Source organism: Trypanosoma cruzi, genomic scaffold (assembly GCF_000209065.1).
Source record: "Trypanosoma cruzi strain CL Brener 1047053513207 genomic scaffold, whole genome shotgun sequence".
Classification (NCBI taxonomy): domain Eukaryota; phylum Euglenozoa; class Kinetoplastea; order Trypanosomatida; family Trypanosomatidae; genus Trypanosoma; species Trypanosoma cruzi.
The window spans coordinates 12,234-22,679 of record NW_001849147.1 but is presented as its reverse complement, the minus strand read 5'-3'; the positions used below and the strand labels follow the sequence as shown (position 1 = coordinate 22,679).

The 10,446-nt window shown below is 51.9% G+C and overlaps 4 protein-coding genes across 4 annotated transcripts, besides 6 other annotated features; all 4 read right to left on the bottom strand.

Annotated features, from left to right (window-relative positions):
* Positions 1 to 871, bottom strand: Tc00.1047053507241.39 (ABC transporter, putative; the record flags this gene model as incomplete). The annotated part of the gene is made up of 1 exon (XM_801317.1): positions 1 to 871. A coding segment is annotated over one exon (871 nt), but the record flags the coding sequence as incomplete, so codon positions are not given.
* Positions 1 to 10,446: a sequence feature (heterozygous, non-Esmeraldo-like haplotype).
* Positions 1,252 to 1,277: a sequence feature (AT_rich).
* Positions 1,359 to 1,384: a microsatellite.
* Positions 1,995 to 3,068, bottom strand: Tc00.1047053507241.30 (arginine kinase, putative; the record flags this gene model as incomplete). The annotated part of the gene is made up of 1 exon (XM_801316.1): positions 1,995 to 3,068. The coding sequence occupies one exon, from the start codon at positions 3,066 to 3,068 to the stop codon at positions 1,995 to 1,997; it is 1,074 nt and encodes a 357-aa protein (XP_806409.1).
* Positions 3,226 to 3,250: a microsatellite.
* On the bottom strand, positions 3,493 to 6,804 carry Tc00.1047053507241.20 (hypothetical protein, conserved; the record flags this gene model as incomplete). Its single annotated transcript, XM_801315.1, has 1 exon — positions 3,493 to 6,804. One exon carries the CDS (start codon positions 6,802 to 6,804, stop codon positions 3,493 to 3,495), a length of 3,312 nt encoding a protein of 1,103 aa, XP_806408.1.
* Positions 6,975 to 6,997: a sequence feature (AT_rich).
* Positions 7,202 to 7,227: a sequence feature (AT_rich).
* On the bottom strand, positions 7,270 to 9,765 carry Tc00.1047053507241.10 (protein phosphatase 2A regulatory subunit, putative; the record flags this gene model as incomplete). Its single annotated transcript, XM_801314.1, has 1 exon — positions 7,270 to 9,765. One exon carries the CDS (start codon positions 9,763 to 9,765, stop codon positions 7,270 to 7,272), a length of 2,496 nt encoding a protein of 831 aa, XP_806407.1.

Below are 10,446 nucleotides of genomic sequence, written 5' to 3'. Positions count from 1 at the left end.
CGTCTGGAAGCTGCAAGATGTTCATGAAGTACTCACTGGGGTTTGTGCGGGGCGGAACCTGGTAGCCCAAGCTGGCAAAGTAGGCCACAGATTCCTCTGTGGGGCCATGATAGATGACACGGCCCTTTGCGAGAAGAAGCAGGTCGTCAAAGACGTCAAATAAATCAGACGACGGCGAGTGCACCGTTGCGATGACTGTCCGCATGTCCCTCCTTGCCAATTCTTGAAGCATTTTTCCAACGCGCAGGGCGTTGACCGAGTCCAGGCCGGTGGTTGGCTCGTCCAGCAGCATGACGCAGGGATTCGTCACAAGCTCGGTCCCCACGTTCGCCCGCTTTCGCTCACCACCAGAGACCCCCTTCAAGATGCCCGGAATGCCCAAGACGGTGTGCTGGCACTCCGTGATGTGGAGCCGTGAAATCACCTCGTCCACAAGTTTCTCCGACTCCTCCATGTTCAGCCCAAGGCGGACACGACACGCAAATTTGATCGCCTCGCGCGGAGTCTCCTTGCCCATGACGATATCGTCCTGTGAGACGTACGACACCAGCTTCTTGTACCGCTGCGAGTAGATTGTGTTGTTCAGAAAGCAACACCCATCCAACTTTGCCTTGGCGTTGTACAGCTTGCCCGTGATGGTGCCCATGAGCGTCGTTTTGCCGGCGCCCGACGGCCCCATGATTGCCAAGACACGCCCACCGAGGGCGGTCCCGCTCAGATTGTAGAGCAGCGTCTTGTACGTGACGTTGCCGTCGTCGTCCTCCACGGGGACGCGGTAGGTCAGATTCTCCCACGAGAAGTTCACAACCTTGCCAAGGGAGAGGGCCTCCTCGCGCGAGGCACCGGCGTCACCGTCGCTCTGCGTCCTCATTGCTATTTTCGGCGTTTTTTTTTTTGTTCTCCCGTTTCTTGGCCCTCGCTTCTCCGTTGCCAAATACCGGCGACACACACACACACACAGATATACACAAAAGAAGGGCGGCCCACCGAATGTTCGCTGCGGTGCCGCCACACTCTTCGCTCAGCTAAGGCGTGTCCGCGCGCCGGGAGCCACGCAGTGCAGCGGCAGTCAAAGAAAAGAGCAACGGAAGAGAAGGAGTACATGAGCAGACAGAGGCACTCGGCAGGCAGCAGCCACGTGCCCGCGCACATCCATGCGTGGCAGGAAAGGGGGATTGCACAAAAACGAAAACAAGAAAAAACACGGCGCGGCACTCCTCCCGCTCACGCACACCAGAACCCCTTTGAAGCAATAATAATAATAAAAATAATTAATACTAGTAAGCTCCTCCCCGCTTGAATTTCGCCTCCTTCTGCTTCCATTCCAAAATAAAATACTCGCATACGCACACACAATTAAAAAAAAAGAAAAAAAGAAAAAAAAGTTCGCTCATATGCTCAAACGTCCTCCCGCTTTATTTCGTCTCCTGAAAGGCCCTAGCAGAGGGGGAAAAGCGCAAACGGCAGGGGCGGGGTGGAATAAAACGTTTTGCCCATCTTGCGGCAAAAAAGAGAAAACACGTCCCAGTGACGCTGCATTCTTTTTGTTTCTTTTTTCTTCCTCCCTTCTCGCACTCCTTTTTCGCTCAACCTCCTGCCGACTGGCCACCTCTTCCCCCTCCCGCACCGCGGCGTGGCGCAGGCGTGGAAAAAGAACAACACCTGCGCGTCGTAAATTGTACATACGAAGCAATACAGAAATAGACCAAATGAGTCACAATATATAAACTGCGGCACACAAAATCAACCAGGAAGAATCAGACAAAAATGACTCTCCAATAAACTGAGCCACGAATGGCTTATTTCTCTCCCAGAATCATTTCGCTGGTTGACTCGTGGCCAGCATTTTTTCCTCTATATATGTATACATAAGAAAGAGATTGAAAGCTGGATGGCAACAAACCAAAAATATAAAAGAACCATGAATCAAGCGGGGCATTTACATCACACGCTGCATCAAAGTCCTCACTTTGTGCGGGGGAGCGTGCGGAGGCTCACCTCGCAGATTCCTCCGCCTTGATGAGCTCCAGGATGCCGTCCTGCATCTCCTTCACCGCCTCATACTCGGAGAGGCCGAGACGGCGCTTGTTGCTGATGTCATAGACACCGTCGGGGCTGTCAGAGTGCTCGCCAGCCGTCCCGCGCACCTGCAGGTTGTACTTCGCCGCCACCTCCTCCAACTTCTTGCGGTCCGCGCCAAGCTTCGGGAGCTTGATGTGCACGCTGGCACGGATCGTCGTGCCAAGGTTCGTCGGGCAGAACGTCAGGAAGCCAAGGCGGTCGTCACGCGAGAATTTCACCTTCTCCTCGATGACGCCAACGGCAGTAACAAGGCGGCCAAACACCTCCTTCAGGTTGCCGCCCTTCTGCATCGAGATGATGCGCAGGTGGTCCTCCTCATTCACCCACACAAGAAAGGTCTTGGCGTCGTTGTGGTAGATGCCACGTCCCGTGGGCCAGAACTCACAGGCGTGCGCCGCCTGCAGGAAGCGGTCGCCCTCCTTGAAAAGGAAATGGTCGTCAATCAGCTGCTTCTGTGTCTCCTTCGTCATGCCGGTCAGCGGGTAGTACTTTCCCCGCAGCTCGCCCGACATGCTCTCCAGCTGGCCCTTCACGCGCGACTCCATCTCCTCATACTGCTGCTTCTTGAGACAGGGATTGAACGGGTAGCCCTCAAGGCTCCGGCCGCAGCGCACGCGTGTGGAGATGACGTATTTTTTGTCAGGGTCCACGTCAATGAACGTGTTGAGATCACCAAAGTCCTTCGGGGGCTGCTTGTCGCTTGGCTTGAAGCCCTTGTGGTAGTCCTCGATGATCGGGTCGAAGAGGGCGGCGAACAAGGTGTACGACTCGGCGTCGGGCGCGTACACGCCAATGCCAGAGTCCAGGTTCTCCACGCCCGACTGGATGACGTCCATGAGCGTGGCGCCCATTTTCGTCTGCTTCCCCTTCAGCTGGTCAAACACCTCCTTCGTGAGGTACTTCTTGAGGAGCGAGTGGCAGTCGCTTGCGTTCTGCAGTTTGGCGAACGCCGCCTCAAGTTTGCTGACAACTTCCGCGGAGGCCATCGTGACTGAGTTGCTTGTTTTTGTGCCGAGTGAATGAATACAAAAAAACCTTGGAATGACGCGGCACGTGTGAGTCGGAAGGAGAAGGAAAGAGAGCGACGGATGCAGCAGAAACAAAGGATCCCAACGGGAGCCAAGAAACACCAAAGGAACACACAGAAAGAGAGAGGGAGAGAGAGAGAAAAACAAGAACTCAACATGTGTAGAACAACACTTTTTTTCCCCTCCAAAAGTGGTGTTGCAGATGTTGTTGGTTCCCATTCTCGTTGTTGTGTAATCTTCCCTTGCTCTCTTCTTTGGTGGATGGCATGAGCCTGTCGCCGCTTGCAAATTAATGTTCCAAAAAACAAAACAAAAATTGCTCTTTTTAAAGTAATTATTTTGCTTGCTTCCTTTTTTTCTTCGTCGGCGTTATGCGTCAGTTTCAGGGATTCTCTTGCCTCGTCGGACGCGGGTGGCGCCCCTCAACTCGTGCGTGGACGTCGAATGGAATGAAGGAGGAGAAAAGCAGTGCACGCTTGCCACCAGGAGATTCGATACGGTAGGGACCATCGCGCTCGGCCGCACCCCGCTTGTGTTTATGGTGCTGTTCAACTGACCGGTTGACCCACCGCATCAGAGCCTCCACCTTCGCTGCGGCGGTTGGGTACATCCTTCTATCATGTTCGGTGCAGAGCGAGAAGGCAGTGAGGGCAACGCGCACAAAGGCCTCCACAAAAGGGAGAAATGAAAGCGCTGCGCCACCGCAAGCGTACATCTTCTCCACTTCTTGGAAAATGGGAGGGGCAAAGGAGAGCACAGGCTGTTGCTGTTGCTGCTGGAAGAGAGGTGTGAGCAGGGCGTCAACGTAGGCGCGCCGCAGCAGGGACTCGCCCATGAGGATCGGGAAGACGTCCAACGCATGAAATAATTTATGAAACATGCTGTATGACATCCCGTAAGCGAATTCCGTTGACGTGTGTCCTCTGGTGTCCGCGGGGAGCAGCACGTCACGGAGCCGCCGCCGCCGCTTGTGTGACTCGTCGCCCTCTGTAGTCGTACACGACGGGCGTCGATGGAGTAATATTTTCCTGCTGAAAGCCTCGAACAATCGCTGCAGGCTCTTTTCGTTGTGCACCAGCACGCACAGAACATCGTCAGCCGCTATGAATCCTCTCCCCTCGTTCTGTGCTTCCCCCACCCCCTGTCGCAGGTGAATGTTGACATTCCTCACCTGACGCACGGTGTCCTTGTACGCCTCGACAACTTCCTCCTTCCTAAGTCCATCGATCGACGGAAGTATCGGGCGATCCACGTTGCTGTGGAGCCCTTCCTTCTGCCCGGTCTCGCACCGTCCCTGCTCTCGCATCCAGCAATGAAGGAGGAGAATCACGCGACAGAACAGGCTAAAGCCCATGATGGAAAGGACACGATAGCCATGTCGTCTCACGCACAGCCCATAAAGCACCTCCGCGGTGCGGCGCCAGTCTACCAAACCCGGCGCAGCGTCGTCACCGTTTTCATTGCTTTTCAAACCGGGTATCGTTCCAACCATGCAGGCAAAAGGGTTGGCCGAAGATTTTGCCCATAATGGGCATGCTCCAAAGTACTCTGTGTGTGAGAGAAAGCGCCAGAAACTCATTAAGGAAAGTGAATACGACATGTTCACATCATCCGGTATTTCCGCACCTCCCAGGGGGTATAATTTTGTCGAGGTTGTTGGTGCGGAGCTCTTGCGGGCGTAGTACGCGTAGACATAGAAGAGCTGTCGCATTGCCTCATCCAAAGGACCACATTTTGCGGATGGCGCCAAGAATTGAACCCGGGACGAGGCGCCACTGCGCACTACCAACGAAGATGACAACATCGTTGTGTGGTTGTTCTTCCGGTGAGGATCGTTACCACTTCCATGCGTTTTTGTACCTCCCCGTGGAACAACACCGGTTTTTCCCATCATGCGAATAGACGATTTCTCATCAACGCATGTGTACTTTCTTAGCACTCCACTCGCTACCAGCGCACATTCCTCTGGGAGAAGTGAGGTTACGTTGGTGAAATCCAGGTCGATTGCTTTCTCGTCACCTACACATTCCGTCCCATCGCACGGCACCAACAGCGAGACGGTGCCTTGCACTCCACTGCTGACAAGAAATGCGTGACGCGAAGAGTTATTGGATGTGACAAGGCGGCACACCACAATATGTGAGCAGGCAAGCAATCCCCTAGAGAGGGATGATAAAGTAAGACAATTGTGTGGCCCAATAAGAGTCTCCACCCCGCACAAAGATAAAATACGTAATGCCCCATGCTGACTGTCTGTAAACAACACACCATTTCCACCTGGAAGTAGCGCCAACGCGCTCGGCATACCCAATGAGGCCCGATGCGACTCCTTGGCGTCAACATACGGCCCCATTTTGCCATACCGTCCTCCAGCAACAGTCCACACGCGAAGTTTGGCATGTGTCGTGGGTCCCTCTGAAGACGCCACGGGCATGTTCAGTTGTGCAACAGTTTGAGGTACATCTCCCTCTTTTTCCCTCTCCAGAGCCGTCACTGTATTCTTCTTCTTCCTTTTTAGTCCAGTAATAAGTCGAATGGCGCCGTTGGGCTTGTCGAGGAACAACAGTCCTGAAGTACACCACACAAGGGCCGCGGCGTCGTGCAGGCGTGACACGCGATAATCGCCATCGCGGTAGCCCGGGACGCCGTCAATGCCCAAAATGGTACGCACCAATCTGTTTTGAAAGTCAACGTATCGAACAGCGTGGTTTCCGCGATCACTGACAAATAATACGTCACCACGAAAAGTATCTCGCCCCGTATGCGGTTGCCTGGGCCCCCCACCATCTTCCTCTCCAGCAAAATCATCGTCCATACGCCAACAAAGTGCGGAGGGAGAAGCAAAGCGAGCCATGTGAAAAGGTCCGTCCACAAATCCCTCTATGCCACCTAATAAAGCCCCTGGCTTCAATGCACCGTCTGAACATGGATGCTGTTGCTGCGCCTTGGCATCAGCTGCGGTTGCAGCGTCAACGCCTCCCTCATTTCCCCAATAAAGGGATGGCGGTACAACGCAAACTGTTAACGTTCCAGTGTCCACTTCCGCTGCCCAAATAGCATGCGTTGCTGCGTCAGCAAATAGAAAAGAATGCAATTGGCCTGGGCGAGATGGCAAAAATTTTATTGGAGACGTGCCATGTACAGCGTCATCAGCCATCGGGACTGGTTCTGTGGCTAAGCCCATCGGTACAGAAGGACGCGCAGCAAAGTCTGCGTTTCCCTCACGCAAGTGACCACTGCGACTCGAGCCAGCACTTGTCTCCATCGCCACTGGTGCAGGGAATGCTCTTCCACTCCGTGGTGAGAAGGGCACATTATAGTTCTGCACACATCCCGATATGACGGCGATTGGAAGGCGACTGGGCAGAGAAGTTGGGGGATCATCCGGGCACAAACGCACGACGTACACAGTTGAGCCGCCGTCCCTTTGACTTTTATCCGAACCACAGGCCACAAGAAGATGAGTTCCGTCGATCGGAAACGTGAACAGGACAGGGCCCGGCTGACAACAATGCCTCACCGTCTTCCCCTCCGCGGTGAGAGGTACCTGAAAAAGAATTCGGCTCATAAACGCCATCCCCATGTTATGCGGCCTCACGGCGAGTGGTGCGGCTGTTGTCGCGGTGGTGTGAATTTGACACACAACGTCACTGCCGCTACAGCGCTCTGTTGCCGTGCCGGTTTTACCCCCCATCTTTACGGAGGGCAATGAGCGTTACCCACGCTCGTTTCTACAGGCAAACCACGTCAAAGAGGCCATGGATGGCAAATAAGATAAGAAAGGAATAGAAGAATAAAATAAAATAAAAGATATATAAAGAAACACACACACAAAAATACACATCGTGCCACATGGAATTGTACAAAAATAATAATAATAATAAAAAGGGAACGTATTGTGTGAAGGCCAAATGCAAACAACAAATTCAAAGTGAAGAAGAAAAAAAAAAAAAAAAGGAAAAATAGTGGAGGGAACGCACCACCGCATTGGCTCTAAAACCAAAACCCACACATAAAAGAAATCATTAAACGTCCGGGTCTGCGCTCCCACACCACAATTTGAGGAAGCAGTCAAAAAATATCCTTCTTTCTTTATATATTATATATATATATATATGTCCCCCTCTCCCTTTCTTCATCCCTCCTCTTCTTTTATTTGTTAAACTCGTCGCGTCACTCCATCTCCCTCCCGCATCACGCCATATTTGTAGGGGTTTTCACCCTCTTCAGCCAATGCGTTTAAATGCAGCCTCTCCGCAACCTGCAAGACATCCACGTCGCTGTCGTGCTGCAGCCGCTCGGCGCACTGGCGGAGGATATCCCGGTGGACGCCGCACACCCTGTACCAATGCCAGTGCTCTACCAACGATTTGGCAACTGCCAGTCTCACATTTGAAACGTCGTCCTCGGAAAAGGCTCGCAACAAGCGTGTCCATTGCTGCAGGAGCTCCTGGCGGCGCAGATCCATTGGCGAGAGGCCACTCACCACTGGGATAATACCTGAGAGGGACTGAATCGCCACCACCCTCCACATATATGGCGTGCGGGATTTAAAAGCAAATTCTTTCTGAAAAAGTTCAAATGTCATGAGAGCTGCCCATTCAGGGCCATACGCAATCGCCACCGCCGATAATGTCTCCACCGCACTTGCCCGCACGGCACTGACGGAGTCCCGAAGCAGAGAACGAATAATGTACACAAGCGGCATAAATTCCTCTTCTGTGAGAGCGGCAGAGAAGTGGCGAATAGAAATAACAACTGCCTCACGAGTACGCCAGTTCTTTGAATCACTGACAATATGTAACTGATTAATAATTCCAGAAAGGACGAGTGCGGCACGCTCCTTCTGTTTCTCACTGACAGACCCCACGGGCGCCGGTATAAGAGTACCAATGCCTGCATGAGCGGAAGAAGGAAGGCTCATGGCCCTTTTGCTACGTCTCCCCCGCCGATTCATCAATGGCACAGACAATGTATTTCTTCTCTCACTATTTCCAACATTCTTGCCGGGCCTCAGATATTTGCCAAGATTGGCTGCGACAAGCTCCAGGTTACGCATGGCACTTCGCCCAACGACGTAGTTCTTGTCTGTTAACAGGGCAAAAAGGGCTTGCTGTTGCTTCGGTGTATAATCCACAACGTTGTTAGGGGAAAGAAGCACGTAAAAAATATTTGCAACACTTTCCCGAACAACAGGTTCCTTGTCTTTTGCGAGAGGTGCAACCGCTAGACACATTTTAGCCAATGCCTCTTGTGAAACTACATGAAGAAAAAGGATACCAAGCTGCTCCACCACAACAGCACGTGTCTCTTTCATTTCGTCCGCGCAGAGCGCAACAAAGACGTCTAAAAGATCGTCCGGATGAGTACAAAGACGAGCAAAACTACCAAGATGCTTTGCGGCAATGTGTCGCACACGCCAACTGGTATCTTTGCTTGCTGCAATAAAAGAAAACTGCAGGTATTTTGCTGTTGCCTCTTTCCCTATGCATTCTGCAAGACGCACCAATTCAGCGACATGCAAATAACGAACCGCGTCACTTTTTTCTTCCTTCATACACTCGTAAACTAAGGAGATTGGCATTTCGGCAATATTCACTTGATGTGCCTCCGCCACAGCTACCCATTGATGCAATGAACTCACCGCCATTTCCTGCACAAATTGACACTTGTCCCTTGAGAGTTCAATAAAGCAATTAAACCACTGCATCACCGTCATCCCACTCTCCTTGACAAGTGTCGGCCGGGAGGCAAAGATACCCAGCAACGACGCAGCAACTGCCCTGGGTGAGCTCCAGAACGACATAGTCATGGATGTAAGGAGGGGCAGCAACAGGTTTTTTACAATGTCCTCACTCACATAAACCACAATTTCCTGCAGAGAAGCAGCAATCGCACGTAAAACGCCGTGATCGGCGGAACAGCACAGATTCATGATAAGTCCTAAAAAGCATAAAAATGAATCTTCATCCAGTGCCTGCACCAGTTTCACTATACCTGGCAATACACCAACGATGGAACAGACAGAATCGTCATAATTTGCAGCCATCAACAAGACGGGAATAAGCTCTTCCACAATTTTACCTTTACTCATTTGTTTTGCAAGACGCAACGCATCTGTGACAAAGTTTCGACGGCCCTCAACAGTGCCCAAGACGTAGTTATACTCAACTGGAGGTTTATCCCTGTCCGTGCTTATCGTTACACTTGGTGTTCTTGGGGCCAAATGCAACACGCCACTGTCATTTGCTGCACGAGGACTGAGGGAGAAGGCGGGGTTCATGGAACGTAGCGGATTGATTGCTGCAGGAGATTGACTGCTCCGCGTCGTGGTGCTTCGCTCTGCAGCCTCTGAACTGAGTTCCGTGCTTTCATTTGCCCGCCGTCGTACTGAAAGGGTGTCAATGACGGGAATCGATAAATTGCCCGCGGCATCCTCAAAAATCTCCTCAAATAAACGCGGCGGGGGCGACGACCCGACCGAAATCGTCTCACGCAGAACAGCGGGTGATGCAGAACTCACCGCCACGGCGGCGACGTCATCGCGGCGAACGGGCGGAGAACAAGACCCGGGGCCCTCTGATTCCAAAAGTTTATCATTTGTCGACACGGACAATTCAGCGGAAAAAAACGGACTTTGCCTGCAGGAATACATCGGAATGGATGACACTAACAGAAAGGAATGTGTTCCTCTCTCTCTCTTTCTCCCTGTATATATATATATGTGCAGATCGATCAACGCAAAGACGACAAAACAACAAAAACAGCCCTAATAAAACGATAAAATATTTGTTCTCCTTTCTCCACTTCTGTGTGTGCCGCCCCCCCCTCCCCCTCCTTACCCGCAACACAACACGCGGGTGCGGGATGTAAGACGCGGCACCGACAGTGGTTGAAAAACCAGCGATCCAACACGCAGAGGTACACAATGCAGCAAACAACAACAACTACTACTAGGAAAAAAAAAAAGCACCAATCTGACTAATAAACGGCCCTGGTGGCCCGTGTACGGGGTTGTTTGTTTAAGTGCGGTTTCCTTTGATTTGAAAGGGCCTTAGAAGGGAGGTGGGCAACCGTGCGTCGTTGCAGGACGGGCTCGTTATCAGAAGCAGCCGCGAAAAGGCGAATAAACCGTAGACGACAGGGAAATCCACCCCCCCAAATCAATTCACCTCTCTTCCCAGCAAAAAAAGAAAAAAAAAGCAAGAAATCATAAACAGCTGATAATCACATTGGTGGCACACACACATACACAAATAATGTGGAGAGAAATTAGAACACCTGGAAGTATTTATCCATCCATTCAAAAAAAGAAGAAGAAAGAATATGTATGATT